Source organism: Paralichthys olivaceus, chromosome 4 (assembly GCF_024713975.1).
Source record: "Paralichthys olivaceus isolate ysfri-2021 chromosome 4, ASM2471397v2, whole genome shotgun sequence".
Classification (NCBI taxonomy): Eukaryota; Metazoa; Chordata; class Actinopteri; order Pleuronectiformes; family Paralichthyidae; genus Paralichthys; species Paralichthys olivaceus.
This window is the reverse complement of record NC_091096.1, coordinates 3,926,122-3,944,169: the sequence shown is the minus strand read 5'-3', so window position 1 is coordinate 3,944,169 and position 18,048 is coordinate 3,926,122. Positions and strand designations below refer to the sequence as shown.

At 44.2% G+C, this 18,048-nt stretch overlaps 2 protein-coding genes across 6 annotated transcripts in view; one reads left to right on the top strand and one right to left on the bottom strand.

The window, feature by feature from the left end:
- The first annotated feature begins 915 nt into the window (after window positions 1-915).
- On the top strand, window positions 916-2,986 carry pebp1 (phosphatidylethanolamine binding protein 1). The gene is made up of 4 exons (XM_020099241.2): window positions 916-1,484; window positions 1,754-1,863; window positions 2,288-2,388; window positions 2,537-2,986. Exons 1-4 carry the CDS (start codon window positions 1,350-1,352, stop codon window positions 2,752-2,754), a joined length of 564 nt encoding a protein of 187 aa, XP_019954800.1. The 5' UTR covers window positions 916-1,349; the 3' UTR covers window positions 2,755-2,986.
- A 461-nt stretch (window positions 2,987-3,447) lies between these two features.
- taok3a (TAO kinase 3a) overlaps window positions 3,448-18,048 on the bottom strand; it is a 58,742-nt gene continuing 44,141 nt past the window's right edge. For 4 of the 5 annotated variants that reach the window (XM_069523354.1, XM_069523357.1, XM_069523358.1 and 1 more), the window contains 9 exons: window positions 17,563-17,760; window positions 16,028-16,165; window positions 10,874-11,110; window positions 9,785-9,913; window positions 8,713-8,916; window positions 7,931-8,170; window positions 7,170-7,382; window positions 6,646-6,828; window positions 3,448-4,784 (listed from right to left, as the gene is read on the bottom strand). In XM_069523354.1, coding sequence (XP_069379455.1) covers window positions 4,623-4,784; window positions 6,646-6,828; window positions 7,170-7,382; window positions 7,931-8,170; window positions 8,713-8,916; window positions 9,785-9,913; window positions 10,874-11,110; window positions 16,028-16,165; window positions 17,563-17,760 — 1,704 coding nt within the window. In that variant the 3' untranslated portion in view covers window positions 3,448-4,622. Of the gene's footprint in view, window positions 4,785-6,645; window positions 6,829-7,169; window positions 7,383-7,930; window positions 8,171-8,712; window positions 8,917-9,784; window positions 9,914-10,873; window positions 11,111-11,656; window positions 11,817-16,027; window positions 16,166-17,562; window positions 17,761-18,048 lie in introns of those variants that run through there. The other variant, XM_020108014.2, reaches the window with a different exon arrangement.

Sequence of the window (18,048 nt, the reverse complement as noted above, 5' to 3'; positions counted from 1 at the left end):
AACAACAGAAATGTTTCCTGGATCCAAACAAGAGACGAAGCTGCTGAAGTTCAAGCCCTTGTGACGTTATTGAAGTCTGCTCCTCGTCAGTGGTGACGACTGAATTGTTTGTTGAGCTGCGATCTCAGTTTTTGGAGCGATGGAGTGGACTTTGTACACAAGTGTTTGATGAGACCGAGAATTAAATGGACTTTTATTCTGCAAACCAAGAACGACATTTGATCTCGTTACCGATCACAACACACAGCGTCAGCACACAAGTGAAAGTGCAGCGTGTCAACCTGGTTACTCCAGGGTCAGACACCTCAGTATCAGCTCCTTTAACACGTATTAATATTATTATCATTATTGTTCGTAGTAGTATTAGTAGTATTGTGACAATATACAAGCCCAACTTAGATTTCTAAGTAGATATTACATTGTGATGAACATAGACTGTTTGTAAAGATAGATGACGTGTTGGAACAGTGAAGTCATAGAAGGCAAATATAAAAAATTATATATCTGTTTTTAACCTATTTGAATTGTTCCGTCTGGATTTGTTTTACAAGTGACGGTGATATGCAACATGAACCTCAGCCATAGAGCAGATAAAAGAAATCATTCATGTACCACAACTGCCTGATGCACAACACACGACACTGCTGATTAACACACACCCACTACAACCCACACACATAGCTGGGAGGACACACAAACCAAACATGCTCAACACTTTAAACAGGACAGAATATTCCTACATTTATAAATTCAGTTCAACAATTCTCTCGTCAGTGTTGAACGACAGCAGGTTCAGTACTGTTGGTCCCCTGGAAACATTTCCGCTGTCGTTTCTGTATTTTGATGTGTTGGGACTCTTTGCAGCTCACGTGTCGTCAAATTGAAGTTGTTTTCTTGATTTGCACATGATTTTCTATTTGTTTTCTTGATTTGCAGCGTGGTGAGCTACAAAACCTTTGTACAAAACAAATGTGGGTTTTTCTTTTGTCACACATGTGGTGCTCTCTGCAAGGTGTCTTCCAGATGTGAAAATAAAGTGGCCCATGTGCTAAATGCTGACTATGACCCAAATATTGCGAAACTGATTCGAGCCACCTTTGGCACGTTTCGTGTAAATGCGGCTTATTTGCAAATGGAGTGATGGCCCGGTCCTGTTTGCCAGATCTTGGGCAAAACCATTTTGCAATGCAGGGCAGATATTGTGGGCTCGTGGTTGAACTTGCACCCTCTCTCCTCCAGTTGCTGTATTTGGTGTCGGTCCCTGAACGCATCACTCCGGTGGTTCTCCCCAGCAGCAGCGGTGTGTCAGCCCGGCCCAGCAGCGTCTGTCAGCGGACTACGAGTGAGCGATGCCGGTCGATTTGAGCCAGTGGAGCGGTTCTCTTGCTCTGCAGGAGGTGGAGGAGAAGCCAGCCCGGCCCCTGACGGTGAAATACGGATCCGTGGAGATCGACGAGCTCGGCAAAGTGCTCACACCGACACAGGTCCGGTAGCTAGCTGCTGTTGTGCTAGCTGAGCTAATGACGCTGCTAGCTTAGCCTCGTCTAACTTGATGCTACACTGCTAGCACCGCGCTAAAGATAATTAATTAAACTTAAACTTCCATGAACTTGTTTTAAAGAAAGGTTTAAGCAGTGGAGCCGGTTACATAAAGTCTGCAGCGTGTGAGCAGATGTGAAACACGGGGGAGCAGCGCCCCCACGTGGGTAAAGTAGCTGCAGGTGACGTGAACTCGGCTCTCGTTGACCCGCAGGTGCAGAACCGACCCACGTGCATCGAGTGGGAGGGATGTGACCCGGGTAAGATGTTCACTCTGGCCCTGACCGACCCCGACGCCCCCAGCAGGAAGGAGCCCAAGTTCCGGTGAGACAAGATCAGATGTGTCGATAAAATAAGATGTATCTATAAAACAAAATGTATCTATAAGATATGATGAGATAAAATGTATCTATAAGATAAAATGTATCTATAAAACAAAATGTATCTATAAAACAAAATGTATCTATAAGATAAACTGTATCTATAAAATAAGATGTATCTATAAGATAAGATGAGATAAAATGTATCTATAAAACAAAATGTATCTATAAGATAAAATGTATCTATAAGATAAGATGAGATAAAATGTATCTATAAAACAAAATGTATCTATAAGATAAGATGCATCATGGAAATATAATTTAATAATAATTTATAAACACAGCAGCTTAGTGTTATCTTACTTCCATGTTCACCGTGTTGACTCAAAATTACTCACATTATATATTTTTGTGTCTTCTCCCTGAAGGGAGTGGCATCACTTCCTGGTGGTCAACATGAAGGGGAACGACGTGTCCTCTGGCTGCGTCATGTCCGACTACGTGGGCTCTGGACCTCCCAAAGGCACCGGTGAGAGGGCGGCGCTCAGAGCAAACACTAATGTCTCCATTTGAATCTATTGTTTGACCAATTAACAATCAATTATATTGTTTTGAAATGAACAGAACAGAATGTGTCCCCCGTGGAGCATTAAACAAAAACGCTCTGTGTGTCCCAGGTCTCCACAGATACGTGTGGCTGGTGTACGAGCAGCCCGGCAGCATCTCCTGCTCCGAGCCCGTTCTCACCAACTGCTCCGGAGACGGCCGCGGAAAGTTCAAGCTCCAGAGCTTCAGGCAGAAATACAACCTGGGAGCTCCGGTGGCGGGAACCTGTTACCAGGCGGAGTGGGACGACTACGTCCCCAAACTGTACGAGCAGCTGGCTGGAAAATAAGAGAATAACAAACACTCAATCTGCACTAGGAGTTCCTGTGGAGGAGGACAGTCTCTAGGAAATTCCCGTTCTCACAAGTGGCAAAAAAACAAACAACATTAAGAGTATTTTTTTTTTCCCGTTAGTGCCACTGAATATTTTCTTTTCCCACTGTTGCCTTCCCACGCTGTGACAGAAATAACTCCTCTGTGATGTCACCTACTCGTCTGTAATAAACCTGTTCAGCACTGAAGAGATTCTGGGTTCAAGGGTTTTTTTCATCAACTGCTCAGTTAATAACATTTTATCAACCTAATATCACGAAGGAGTGAGGATTCAAATATTATAAATATGAGGAGGAAGTTTGTTCCATTGACAGCATTTCAGTTTGTGTAACTTCTAGAATCAGTCTACGACACAGTATCTCAAACTTTGACAACATGTGTTTGAACTGTAAAATTCAACATTAATCACACATCATACGTCTTATCGTTAGAGAGTCGCAGGGGGAGCTGCAGCGAATCCCAGCTGACGTTGGGCGAGAGGTGGGTTCCGTCCTGGATCACAGGGCCAAATAAAATGAAAACTAAAATAAACCTAAGCAAATTAAAATCAGCTGTCAACGACTTTATCTCTGGATCGACCGACTAATCAAAAAGTTTGCTCACATGAAAACTTCCATCTTACAGAATAAACGAGGCACCACGTCGTCAGTTTGTGTGATGAGCACTTTATTTACAAATATAATTAAAAGCTCTGACAGATTCATGCTTTCTTTTAACCTGGAAAAAAAAAATTAAAGTGCATGCAACAATAAAGCGTCATACTGGTCCGGTTGAGAAGAAAAAAAAAAAAACAGCTCGATAAGCCAGGAAATAAAAAAAAAATAAAAAAATCCCATTGATAGAATGAATTTCAAATACTATCTGAGGAGGGGGGAGGAAAAAAGCGTTTTTTAAAATTATTTTTTTGATATGAGTGACAGTTAAAATACAATACGAAAATAAGTAAAAGCTCTCCATAAATCCTTCTATACACAAAGTACAAGTCCACCCCCCCCCCCCACAATGAAGCCCTTTGTGCTATCTGGGAGCTGGAGCTCATGTGACAGTTTATTATTAATATCATTATTATTATTCACATTGGCTGCCAGTGCAGAGAAATCAGTACAAACACAGAGTACCATGATTCACCCTCAGTAATCAAATCGACCGCAGGAGTCACATTAAGTATTATTATCATTAGAAGTGTACTTATCAACTTTGTGATATTCGTATCAAATTATTCAAATTTGTCATAAAAACGTCCTGATGAGTAGAGAATAGAAAAAGTGTTGAAAGAAGCAGTGCAGGAGAACGGCTGTGGAAGTTTGATTCATCGCTTTGACAGGTTTTTGTTTTTGCACCGCTCGAGACCAAAAAGACAAAACGCACGACAAAAAATCGATTGCCTCTAAAATCGGATGTTTGTGGAGCCGTTTCTTTCGTCCTCGTTTTTTCTCTCCCTCCTTCTCTCGTCTTCCACATTGCACAAGAAACAAGAAACACTGTGACTACGTTATCGTTGTTCGTACAAAATCATGACAACTACAGGACGTTATCCAGCATTTTTTTTTTTTTTTTGTCATCTTGTGACACGACGAGAGACGAGGTGGGGGGGGGGGGGGGGGGGGGGGAGTTAAGGTGGGGGCCATCGACCGGCCCCTGGACACACACAGGAGCTGATTCCTGGAGCCGTTATTTTGTTGTTTGTGTGTTTGTGTGTGTGTGTGTGTGTGTGTGAGGACGTCAGCAGCAGTGAACACCTGCACAGTCAGGTCAGGTCGTAGGAGAGGAGAGGCAGACGGACGCCCGGGGGTGACGAGGAGAGACGACAGCAGCAGCAGCCCCTCATCTGTAGTCGTCCTTGGGAAAGTCCAGGGTGCCCAGGTTGCAGAAGCCCAGTCGCATGCTCTCCATGTCGAAGCTGTCGATCTCCCGCTCCTGGCGCTCCAGCAGGTGCTTGATCCGGTCGGTTCGCTCCTTCTGAAGGGAAACCAGCTCCTCTTCAATCTGCAGGAAGTGTAAAGATTTAGTGTCAGAAAAATGAATCTGTGGAAAACCTATTAAAACGTCCAGAGGACAATTTGACAAGGACAGATCCAACATGTACAAATCATTCAGCCTTTTATCATTTTTCCTGTTCATAAGAATTTGAATAATAATAATAAGAAAACAAATGAAGAGTAGCTGCTGTGCGTCTTTCTTCGCCACAGAGGAGTGGAGCGATGGAGACGCTGTTTATTTCAGTGATAACATCAACACAGAGTTTATTACTGGTCTCATTTCTTTCTTGCCAGAGGGAAACAAAACTAAGAGAATCACAAAACACCACTGATGAGCAGTGGAGTCGAACCAGCAGCTCTCAGACACTGTCACTGTAAATCCTCACTGATCACAGGGTCGTCGTGTTTTTGTGTTTTCATGATTCTGCACAGTCATTTGTCTTCGTCACTTCACTCGGTGATGTAGCGGCTGCATTCTCTCTCCCACTGTAAATGTGTGAGTGAGTTTTATTAATCAGGTTTCGGTGGCACAAGTTGTTTTGTGTCTGCTCCGTCTTTCAGACTCACACGTCAGCTCGACACACACACAGACTCAGGTGCAGACAAAGCCCTGCATGGCGCAATACGGCAATCTGAGCGACTTACTGAGCATGCACAGAAAACTCCAGACTCTGACCATGAACCGAACCAGAGGACAATAGTGCTTCTAAAACCATGACATCATACCGGTCCCCACAGTGCAGGTCTGCACGCAGCCAGGAGAGGGCGACGCAGCACCGCCACTGGCACAGACCACACTGGGCCCAGCAGAACTGGATCAAGGCGGCATTTCAAATGTGTCTTTGTTGTCGGAGCGCTGTCTACTAGACTGTGGCGATGACGTTGGTCACTGTGGAAGGAGGCGTACTCGGCCGCTCTAATCTCATCACATGTCACCAGAGTACACGGCAGGTTGTCTGAACGCTCAAACTGAAGACGTGTCTCTGTCTGGAGCGTCTTGTAAACGAATTAGGGGACAAACATCGATGAAGCTGCGTCCATCGTGTGCGAGGACGTGGAAAATCATCACAAAGCATGAAAGTTAGTTGTCAGCTTGTAACGCGGCTGCAGATGTCACAGCTAATGGGACTTAAGATATGTAAAAGAAACAGATTTCAGACAAACAACAACAACCTCAGTGTGTGTATTAGAAACAGGAGACGACAGAAATGTTGTAATAATAGAACAATTCAGTGGCGTAGAGAGTGTGTGGGAGAGACGGCTGCTCCCTGCAGGACGCCACACCACTGTCATCGCCACCTGTGGGGACGGAAATCTGTGTGAACTCGTGGATGTCTGTCTGGGTCGACTTTCATGGCCACGCTGCCTGCTGAGGCGGAAGCACATATATAATGTATCAGGACCCGTTTCCTTAAACATCAAGGCAACTGACAAAACAGATGTTTGCGTTTCGACTTGTTCGTTTCATGTCCGCAGACTCAGATGCTTCAGACTTTAAACGGTTTGTTTACATCCTGTTTGTGATGTACTTTCCTAAAATGTGTGTTTATGTTTTTTCATGTCTTCTTGAGGTTGAGGATGAGGCTACTTTCCTTTTCGTCCTTTTAATGGGATCTTAGAGGAATTGGTCATCGGTGACCCTGAAGAGGTCGATGAGATGAGTCAGAAAAACATGGATAACAACAAACTGTCTGTTCACACCTGCGTGCCAATGCATCTCAGATGGACAGCTCTAAGTCCCCAAGACACATTAAGACATCATTCAGACCTGACATGTCCTGGGTCACCATGAAGGACCTAACTACTCCACTGACACCCGAGAAATGTTACGAGTGTGTCAAAACTAGTTTGGTGATTTAGTTTGGCACCTTTTGCTCCAGGTGAGCCCGGCGCAGCGACACCTTCTGCTCCAGCTTCTGCTGCTCACGCTCGTGCTGCGCCTCGGTCTGCATCTTGATCTTGCTCTGGTAGGCATTGAGCAGCTCCATCTCCTGCTGCAGCTGCTGCCTCAGGGCCTGGCACTCGGCTTCCTGGGCCTCGTCCAGACGCAGCTGACACGGCCGACCAGGGACCACGACAGGGGAGAGGGAGGCGCAAAGAGACAGAGGAAGAGAGGTCGGGGTGGGGTGGAGGAGTTCATGGATAAGACACATAGGAAGGGAGAGAGAGAAGAGGAATAGAGACAGAAATAATGGGAAGGGACATGGAGAGGAGATGGGACAAAGGGGGAGAGAGAAGAGAACGATATAAGACAAAGACATGATACGATTTGAGGACAACCATAAACAACAGGTGGAGAGAGAATCTCCTTCAAAGATCTAAATTTCTTACTTTGAAATATTCCTTTGTGCTTTTATAAGAAAAATGACCACGTTAACTTCTGTCGACTCACCGCCTGCGAGGCCATCATCTCGTTGATGCTCTGCTCGTACTGCTCGGCCAGGATGGCCAGCTTGCGCGTCTGCTCCTCCTTCAGGGCCTTCAGCACCGTCTTGTGGTCGGCCTTGGGCGTGACCTCCATCTGGTGGTGGCGCAGCGCCTTGTACTGCTTGGTCTGCACCTTACACGTGTCCTGGAACTGCTTCTTGATCTGCAGCTCCAGAGCCTGATGAAGAGGACGGAGAGAATAACAGAATAAGTTTGTTTCAATGGTTTCAGAATTACAAACGACTGAACCGATTTTATTGAAACTTTATTGACGGTGTATGAGCGGAGGAAGAAACTTTGGAGCAGATTCACGATTTAATTTTCCCCTTCTTGTGAGATCTTTCCATATTATTTTGAATTTCTCGTGAAATAAAGCAGAGATCTTGATGAAAACAACAAAGACACATTTAGGGGACGGAGATTTATGAGTGTGTTAAATTTGGTGCAGCTTGATTGAATTTAAGGGAACTGTTTGGCCTCGGCGGAGGTTCTACTGAGTGCCATTCTATTTTTCAAATGAATTTATTACATCCATGTTTCATCACTGTCAAAAACTACTCGTGGTTTGCATCACCTTAAGACATGACTCCAATTTATATTCTCAAAGACAAGAACATTTCTGGAAATATGGATCTGAATACAAAAGGTTTTGGTTTGAATTTCAAGCCTCTTGGAACAATAACCACCACATGTGTAAAATCCTTTATCGTCCCTGCATCGACTCACTTTGAGGTTCTTGGGCTGCTGCCGGAGCTCCAGCACGTGCTTGCGGTGGAGTTCCCGCTCGCGTCGGTTGTTGTACTCGATCTGGTTCTCCAGCTCCGTCTGGTGCTGCAGGCGGATCAGGTCCATGCGCAGCTTCTGCAGGGTCTTCAGCTGCCTCTGCTCCAGTTCCTGCGTGGACTCGTCGTGACGGATCAACATGGCGTGCTCCATCTCCTTCTGGGTCTTCTTCTTGTTCAGCTCCTAGGAGGGAGGCAACATGGAGGAAGAAGGGGCATGGATGACTTGCTGCAGGTGCTACAGATTATCATTTCCCCCTGTAGAAATCAATTTTCTTCGTTTTTTTCAGTCTCAGAACATTCAGTATCATTCATTATCAACAAAATCCATAAATATCACATATTAAATCTCCATTAATTTGGGATTTTAAACTGTTGTGTAAAATGTGACGAGAGTTTTGTGTATTTTCTCACATAAAGACTCTTTACACAACAGCTTTTCAGATTATTACATTGCTCTGATGCTTTACTCGAATAATCTTCTTACAGTTAATAGGCAACACCTCATTGATCAGATCAGAACAATGGGTGCAGTTATCAGGGACACGCTGACGTTTTCTGAGAAAAATAATTACTCTGGGCTCGTTCACACCAACGTCACAAACAATAACAATTCATGAACAGGGATTTTATTTTGAAGCTCAAACTAGATTCATGTGTTTTGGCGAACTCGCTTCATAAATGTAAAGATTAAATTAAGAATACATATATATATGTTCTTCACACCTCTCGGATCTGCTCCTGCTCCACGTCGTGCCTCTTGATCATGACTTTGCGCTTGAAGGCGCGGCAGTTCCTGTCGTAGAAAACCCTCTGCTGGGCCAGGAGGTGAGCCTCCTCCTCGGCCTGGGAATGCTGCATGTTCTCCTTGTGCTTGGACAGACGCTCCTGCTTCTCCTTCTTCGGTGTGCTGTGGTCTTCGTTCATCTCCTGAGAAGAGGTGGAAGTTCAAACGCAGATACATGAGGAACCAAAGGACAAAGAACGATCCGTGATGAGTAGATTTATTTGACATATTGGGGGGAAAGTTTTGGATTATCCATCATGGGAACAGTGTGAGGAACTAATTTTATGATGAGTTTAAACCAGTGAATGAGTGAAAAGCAGATTTTCTTGACTATTATATTAAATAATCTACATGTTTTGAATGTGGAATAAAAAGAAAAAGTATGTTTGTGGAGCTTATGCCAAACTCCAGCTGACCTTCTGTCCTGAACTACAGCTGACTTTATTATGGTTGAAAGCTCCATAATTTCCACCGAACCTCTCCCTCCTCTGAATGAGTTCTCTTTCTCTTTCATGGGCTTGAAGGTAATCTACAACTCGCGCTAATACACTTAACACATGAGCCTGATCCTCGCTCTCTGTGGTGTCTAATTCCGTTATAGCCCTCAGTTGGTGGGAAATATCTCTCCCTGCCAGAGACGCTTTCTTTTAACTGCGCTGACCTAATTTTGGTCACTTATCTCGGAACTGAAAACACAGTGCATCACACTCGCGGCCCACAGGAGTATTATCTGGACTCTGTTTCAAGGTTGCGGAGGCACATAAACGCTGCTCTGTGCGTATGGATCTGTGGGTTTTCCACGTTTGTGTGTATATACATGTGTAGGTACACGGTGAGTGGGCCGTGTGACTCAACACAACTTCCAAAAGACCACTTTGGAGTGAATGTGCATGTTTGTGTGGAGGAGGGCTGATTCAACTGTGCACAGCAGGCTGGACTGTGTGTCACAGAGGAGGGAGAAGCACACAAAAGGATGGAAAAAAAAAAGGAAATCAACAAAACGTGGGGCACCTCCTTTATCTTCTCCTTGCAGAGTTTGTACTGCTTCTTTTGATTATCCAAGAAAGTGGTCAGCTCCTTCTTCTGCTGCGCCGCGATCTGCTGCTGGAACTTCTTCTCATCCGCCAACGCCGTCTTCATCTGGGGAGGGGGGTGCAGGGAACAGGGGCGAAGAGCTGTTAGTTCATTTGGATCCACACAAAATTGCACAAACTAATAAATTCCAACTGCCTAAATGTCAGATTTTGTTCCGTAAATATTCAGACAAATTCTCTGAAGACGTAATTCTGCATCCCTCTAGAAAACTTCGTGTTAATCCGTCCAGTAGTTTTTGTGTGATCCTGCTAACTAACCAAAAAACAAAACACAGATAAAACCTTATCTTCCTGGTGGAGGTAATAATTATATAATAATAATAAATAAATAGCTGCAGCTAATTTCACTTATCATGTTTGTCTCGTTTATTTACACCACGATCAGTTAGAGATTTCAGGCTGTGAGGTGATTGGTTGGTTTGGGGTTCGATCCCACTTGTTATTGTAGCTTTTGTAAATTTATAAATTCGATTTAATGTGAGATTTAAAAGTGGTTTTCATTAAAGTATCAAAACAGACCACACACTGATTTAACCTTCATCTAATAAACAGTTGAGATGTGTCACACACACACTTATGACTTGTGACCGCGTGTGTTTATGTTGCTGGTCTATATGAGCAGGTATATTATCTCTGTGGTCGGTACGGCACGCCGCACGCTAATCACTGGGATACACAGCTTGTTTTTCAGAGCGTGACATTGTCTGACCTACTTCTACCCTTGTGTTTCATCGTATGTATCATTGGGTGGCAGCAGTGTGTCAAGTCTTAACTCCTCTTTCATTGAGTAAACAATAACTGAACAGAATCAAACAAACTTTCCTCCAGAAGCAGAATCTAAATAACTTCAATCATTTCCTCCCTTATTTTTTCCAAAGCAAACTTTATCCCTCGAATGAACTGTTGCATGATGCACGTTGAGATCATCTGTGAAATAACTTAGGGTTTACTGCACTTGTGCGTCCACTCATGTGCAATAACCCGACCACCCTCCGACAAAGCCCACCTCCTTCTCGCTCTGCACGGCGTGGCGCTTCGCCAGCTTCTCCAGCTCGATGTAGGCGTTGTTGGCCTGCGTCTCCACCTCCTTCTGCAGCTTGAGCCGGTGCTCGTCCATCTCGGCCTTCAGCTTGTTCTCCAGGGCTATCAGCTGCTTCTGGTGCTGCCGCCGCATGCGCTTGTAGCCCGACATCTGCTCCCGCAGCTCGCTCTCCTGCTCATGCTCGTGGATCTGCTTGGTCACCTGTGGAGGAAGAGAAGTTAGGAGATGTGAGCGCTCTGGCATCTGATTGTATGATCAGACTCAAAACAATGTTGTTTTACATACACGAGACATTAAAGGGTTTTAAAATACAGGGTGAATCAAAACTCGACGTTCAATCTGTCACCTTGTTAATATTCAGCACCAATTTATCCAGGTCATCTTTTGGTTGATGAGTTGAAATCAAAATAGATTTCAGATTAGCTGCTGCTCACAGTGAGCACCTTAAAATGATTCAACAAGTGATTTCAAATAAATTAAGACTTTAGAAAATGATTGTGTGAAATCCTTTAGCTGTGAGCCAGACAAAAGCTCTTTCATTTGACCATCGCACACAGAGTCACCGCACAGATCAGGAAACCAGAAAAACGACCTGAAATGTGTTCAAACCAAATGGAGCAAGAAAAAAAAAACCAACTGAACATCCCCATTATCACATTTAATCCAAAATAAGAATCACATTAAATGTCTGAACAGAAACATCATCTTTTTTTCTTTTGTAGAAAAACCTACATCCGACACACCAACCTGAGCACAGAAAGGGTTTTCCACGTCCAAGTAATACTCGCTCCGCATCTTCTCATAACTTCCACCTGAACTCCTCCGGCCAAACATGATGGCTACTTTAGCCAAGTGCACCAGCATCCAGGAACCTTGTGCAGCATCCTACGTCTGACAGAACCTCGTCTGCACTCCGATGCCACCCTGAGACCCCCCACCCCCACCCCTTTACTGGATCAGGACCCCCCCCTCGCTTCTCTCTCCTTGGTTCGCGCCCTGGGCACGCAGCGGCAGAGGCAGGCGTATGAACTACGAATGAGGCAGGCCAACTCCGCAGGCCAACAAGAGCACAGAGCGGCTCTTTAGTCGGGCAAACGCTAAGCGGCGTACAGCAGGTGGGTCACATGAATACCTCATTGAGAAGGAGTGAGAGAAGTTGAAGGGGGGAGGTTGGAGAGGAGAAGGCAGAGAGATGAGGGGAGGGGGGCGATTGCAAAGGAGAAGCAGCAGATGGAGAATGACCAGAAGAGTTAGAAGGTAAGAAAATTGAAATAATGAGAAGTAAAGTAAGAGCGTCTACAGGGAAGAGGTGGAAATAAATGGAGGTTTGAGCTCCACCTCCTGAATCTGTGCTGAATCAATACCCCTACTGTAATACTACTGCTCCCAATCCCAGTCACTTGCTTCGCTGCCACCCTGCATGCTGCTACAAAGGGCCAAGTCACGTCATGTGATGGCCTCTTTCACACAAGGCTCAGGCCCTGCAGAGGAGATCATATTCAGAGGGAGTGGAGGGGCGGCATGAAGGCGAAAGGTGAATGTTCCAGTGAGATCAGTGGGAATTTCACAGCTTCATTAAGTTATGTTGCTTATTAAGCAGTTGAATGAGGTCTGTCTTAAATGACCTTTGTGTTGCACTGAGAGGACGATATCTGCTGAGCATCAGAAATGTGCGGATGGTGGTTTGCTGTGACTGATTTGTGTTGTAAGAAATAAGTAGGTTGAGCGCTCACACGTTCTCTCTCACTCACTCACTCACTCACTCAAGCATTTGTGTTCACACGTGCACCTCCTCCAGAGAAAGAGACGTTATCTTAAAGAGTTAAATTAATGCCAAAGACAACACATGCATAACAATCTTTGTGCTCCCTAAGGACTTTGTAAAATGTATTTAATATAAAGGGAATAAAAAGGGTCTTTTCTCCCATACTTTATAAACATGAGTGAAACTGGAAGGACACTGAGCTCGTATCTCCACCAACAGTCTCCTCATGAAACCACATTTAAATTCACAAGATCCAGATTTTTATTTAGATCTGCACCAAATTTCACTTTCTCGTAAATATCAACATTAACATGTTCTTTTCAAGATCCATAGATCATTCTCTTAGAAATTATGTTCAAAAGTATCTTGCAAAAGTGAAAGAAAAAGCCAACATGTACTGGGTTCTCTCCCTCACCGAGACCACATCCTTCCACCACCGACAAACAAAGACGAAATCATAACCTCCCTGACAGTTTCACTTATGTTCTTCATTACATGAACTTAAGTCCAATGTTTGTCAGGTACGAGACAGAAGAAGAAGAAGAAACATCTGCATGTTGAATGTATCTACAGATGTATAGCAACATATGGTGAAGTCATCTGGCTGAAGGAGGGAAGTTAAAAACCTCCACAGACCATCATTTATTGCCCCGTTTTCCTGTACATTGACGCACATGGGGGGGGCTCAGTATTCTCATGTATCAGCTCAGGAGCATATTATGCAAAAAGTGAGCATCTGGTTTAACCACAACCTCCGACATATACCTGCAGGAAGTCTTCCAATCCATTTCTGCTAAATAACTAATAAATACCATTCAAATATATTGTTTACACTGACGGGGAAGAAGTGTGTTTTGCTGCGTCTAAAAGTATACGAGGTGAAATACTTTGCTATCGTCTCTCATTCCACCTCAAGCTTCAGTCCGTTACTTCCTCTGACCTATGATAACCCCTGCCCTCCCTCTCACGCCTCACATTCATTCTCCTCCCCTTTTTCTTTTCACCGTTTCCCTCCCTTCTCGTCCTTCACTTAAATCTGCCTTGTTCATTTCTCCTTAGTTTGCACTTTCTCAGCCTCATCTTTTATTTCTTTTCAGTTTGACCTCTTTCTTTTCTATTGTGCATCCTTTTCTTTCTTTTTCTTTCTCTGCATCATGTCACCTCTTTTTGTCTTGTCCATCGTTTTAATTTTAATCTGCGCTGTTCTTTTTTCCCACCTCTCTATCTGTCCTCATCTCTCTGATATCTTGTCTGAGTCCTCCTCCTCCTCGTCTTTTCCTCCTCCTCCTGCTGTCACGCTCTTTCAGCTCATTCCCGCTCTAATGTCTTTGAATCTCCCTCCATCACCTTGATTTCCTCCTTTGTCTTGAAAACGCGAGAACACTTCTCACTCTGGAATTACTTGCGTTTGTGAGGATGCATCTTATTACTTCCAGCTTTTTCATTATTTTCCTTTTTTAATTCCATTCTTCTCGTTCATCTCTCTCTCTTCCTGTTCTCCATCTTCATCTCTCCATCACCCCTCACCATCTGGACCCCCCGCTCCTCTCTCTCCCTCTCTCTTTGTCTACCTGCTGATTCCAGTCTCAGCGAGTTGAGGCCAATCTGAGGACGTCTGCGCTCAGCAGAAAAACATGATGTCATCTCTTTCAGCGCCGGCGGGCAGGACCAGCACAATCACACGGCGGGGACGCTGTGGTTTACATGATGCTGTCTCTCTTCAAGACAGACGTTCAGTTACACAGAGCTGCAGACGCAGTGTGTGCAACCTCGGCTGCTCATATTTTAGTTTGAATTTAATCCACAGCAATTTACAATGATCAAGGTGACTGCACCTTCTCCTGCCTGACATTATGGCACAAATTGAAGTACCAGGCGTTGGTGCTTAAATAGCCATGAACATTTGTGTACTTATTGCTTTTAACAGATGGGACAGCGATTCTTTCTCCGCATCGTGCAAGTGAGGTGAGAGATCTTCTCAATTTCTGGCACATTCATGAAGTTTAACATGACCGAGAGAAAAACATTTACATTACACGAGAAAGTGAATCACTTTAACTGCTAGACTTACGTTGAGTCAAGACACTGCTTCATTTTAAAGGGTCACAGGTCAAAAAACGGTTGGGAAACAACAGTGTGGAGGCTTCTGGAGATAAAACTGAGATAGTGTTTCCTCCCGGTGGGCCAATGAAACAAATGCTTGACAGAGTAATGACCTTGTTTTATACTTTTTTGGCAAGGAAGGAAAGAAGAAGGAAAAGTGAAACAGTAAAGAAAGGAACCGTATATCAGTAAGAAATGTTCCAGGGTGGATTCTTACTCTGGAATTTGATGATATGTTTCTATTTTCACTGAAAATTTGGAACAACAAGATGGAATCATACAGATTTTATCAATGTCTGCGTTGAAGTTATGAGAAGCTACGACTGAAAGATAAACAAAAACACAAGAAATCTCAAGTGGTGTGTGAATAATACACACAGCCCTGATCAGTGGTTCACGTGCTGGTCAAGGACACACACACACACACACACACACTGCCCTGCTCGTGTTGTTGTCTGGTTTAAGACCTGACAACAGACGGGACTCACTATTAAAACCAACTGGTCATGGATGGGTGAACACACACACACACACACACACACACACACACACACACACACACACAAATACACACATAAACACACACTCTCATACACTTACACACACTGCGACTACTTACTAGTTACTAGAGCTGGTTTCCATGACAACAGACAGGGAGGGAGAGAGAGAAAAGGGGATACATAGAAAGAAAGAGAGAGAGAAAATCCCCCCCCCCCTTCAGCTGAGAATATTGAGTCAGATCTGAGAATGTTGTTTTATCAAGAGCAGGAGAGGGAGGACAGGGAGGAGAGGTAACGTGAAGCATAGCACAAGAGGAGGACAAACAAAAGGAGTGAGGTGAATAATAGGAATGAGGAGGAGAAATGGAAAATTGTGGAAGAAATTTGCCAAAACTGGAGGCAAAGAGAGGTGAAGACCAAAAGATGGAAGGAGACAAAGAAAAATAATGAGCAAAAGAACAGAAAACAAAGAGTAAATATCAAAGAGTTGGTGAAAAAGATCTGAGTGAAGAAGCAGTGAGGAAGGGCAATGTAAAAGGAAAGAGAGATCTGCTAACAACGTTTTTTCCCAGCGTGGAGACATTACGTCACACTCAAACTCCATGTCCTTCAGAATCAGTGACAGAAACAATTCCTCATCTGTGATCTCGAACGCTGCTCGGAGAACGTCAGCGTGAAGTTGAGTTTTTGATTTTCCAAAACAACACACGCAAATTAAACATGTTTTGGAAATAGTTTCATTGAACTCACCAGAGAGGCAGACTTGATGGTGGCGAAGCGGCCCTGGTTCTTGTAGTTTTGAACCTGACTGCTCTTGTCGGAGGAGGCCGGCCTCAGCTCGGGCCGGTGGTCCCTGTGGATCCCGTCGTCCCAGTTGTACTGATGGTCCTGCAGGAAACACAATGAGGAGAAACGAGTCACGACCCGAGTTTTCTTCTTTTAATGAGACTGAGGTGAAAAATAAATGTGAAAACTCTCGATTTAAAAGTAACTTTGACCTCAAGCGGTCTCTCAATCAAACCATAACAAAAGTTGTCATTAGCTGCTAATACAAATGTGGGAGGGATTTATTGGCCAGACTACTGACGAAGTAGTCTGGCCAATAAATTGTGTGTTTAAGGTGACTTAAACTTTTGCCTTTTTAATCTTCAAAACTTTTACACACAGAAATGAAAAAATCCTCTGCTTTGAACATGGCAACCGTAAAACTCTTTAAATAACAACATTTCCCATTAACTTTTAATCACATGACATCTTATAATCAAAAGGAATCATCAGCCGTTGCTGAAACTGTGTCAACCGCAAACTTTCAAAACACGATGAAAAGTCAACACTCGACACCCCCCCCCTCGACATGACGTTTTCAGGAACCTTTGGGACCAGAGAGTTGATTCATGTGAGACGGGATCTTCATCAGAGTCTCACAACAATATGTGTCACTTTCATTTGTTCTCAGTTCAGCCCCCTGAACTTGAAACAACACACTGACTGTGCACAAAGTGATGTGCGTATTCATGCACTGTCAAAACACAAAGAGCAGATGAAGAAAGAGAATGACGGAGCAGTGACAGACGTCTCTTCACACATCTTTCAGTCATATGTGGAATTCAATGAGAATGTTACACATTGTGTTGACCTGCCTGTAATGTGTTAATGTGTGTGTGTGAGTTGTAAGAGTGTGTGTGTGTGATGCTTGTCGACATGTGTACACAGCCTTTGTTCTTGGAGCGTGAACAGTGTCTGTGATGAACTTGAAGCTATCTGCCAAACAGTGAGGACTATGTCGATGGTTTCCATGGTTTCAGGGGGGGAGGGGATTACACACACTCGTGAAAACAGTGAGAAAAAACCCAGAGGATGTTTTCAACGGAGCAGTGTGTCGTTTCCATTTCTGGAGTGTTGTCATTACCAAATAAAGAAAGTGACGTTGTTTTGTGTAACTGAGGAATAAGATTCTCACAAATCAAAGTAGATCAAAAAGTGGTTACTACCACAGGAGTACTGCTTCCATTCATTATCTATACTGCTTATCCTTTGAGGGCCTTGTTTGGGGAAAAGGGGAAATTTGATGTGCTGCTAGAATCAGCAGATATCAGCAAAGGGGATTAAACAAATACGGGCCATGACCTGGTTTCAGTGACGGGGTAAGAGGGCTCATCTGCTCAGACAAAAGATTTTGGGATCTACTGAGAACTTCTCACTCTGGTTTTCAGTTTGTGACTCCGGTTTGGTTTGGTTATGACTTTTAATCCCTCATCCACCTCCCTTTCACCCCTGACCTTTACCTTTTTGGTGTGCGGCGAGGAGTCCAGGGTGCTGCCGTACTCCTGGGGGTGCATCATGGTCATGTCGGAGCAGCTGTCGTCCAGCACCTCCTGCATGCTGTTCACGCTGCTGCTCTGGCTGCCTGTGCTGACGGAGGTGCTGGGGATGGAGTGGTTGCTGCCCAGGCTGTTCATCTTACAGCTGGCCGCCTCGCTGTCCTGCAAGGGAACATCCACACACACATTCATAAAGACGTGGTTCCATAAATCAGCACTCAAGAGTCATGCAATGGTGCACAGTCTTTCATCATCACCATCAACCTCAGGGTTGATTCAAAGTCAAAACTGTGTTTATTTATGTTTTACTCGAACTCTTCAGATGCGTGTATCATTTAGTGGTGTCAGTGTGAGACCATGAAAGATAAAGTGGAATCAAACTGCACAGCTTTAAAGAGCAGCACAGTCTTCAAGTCTCCAGCAAGAGAGCTGTAGATCAGAAAGCTATAA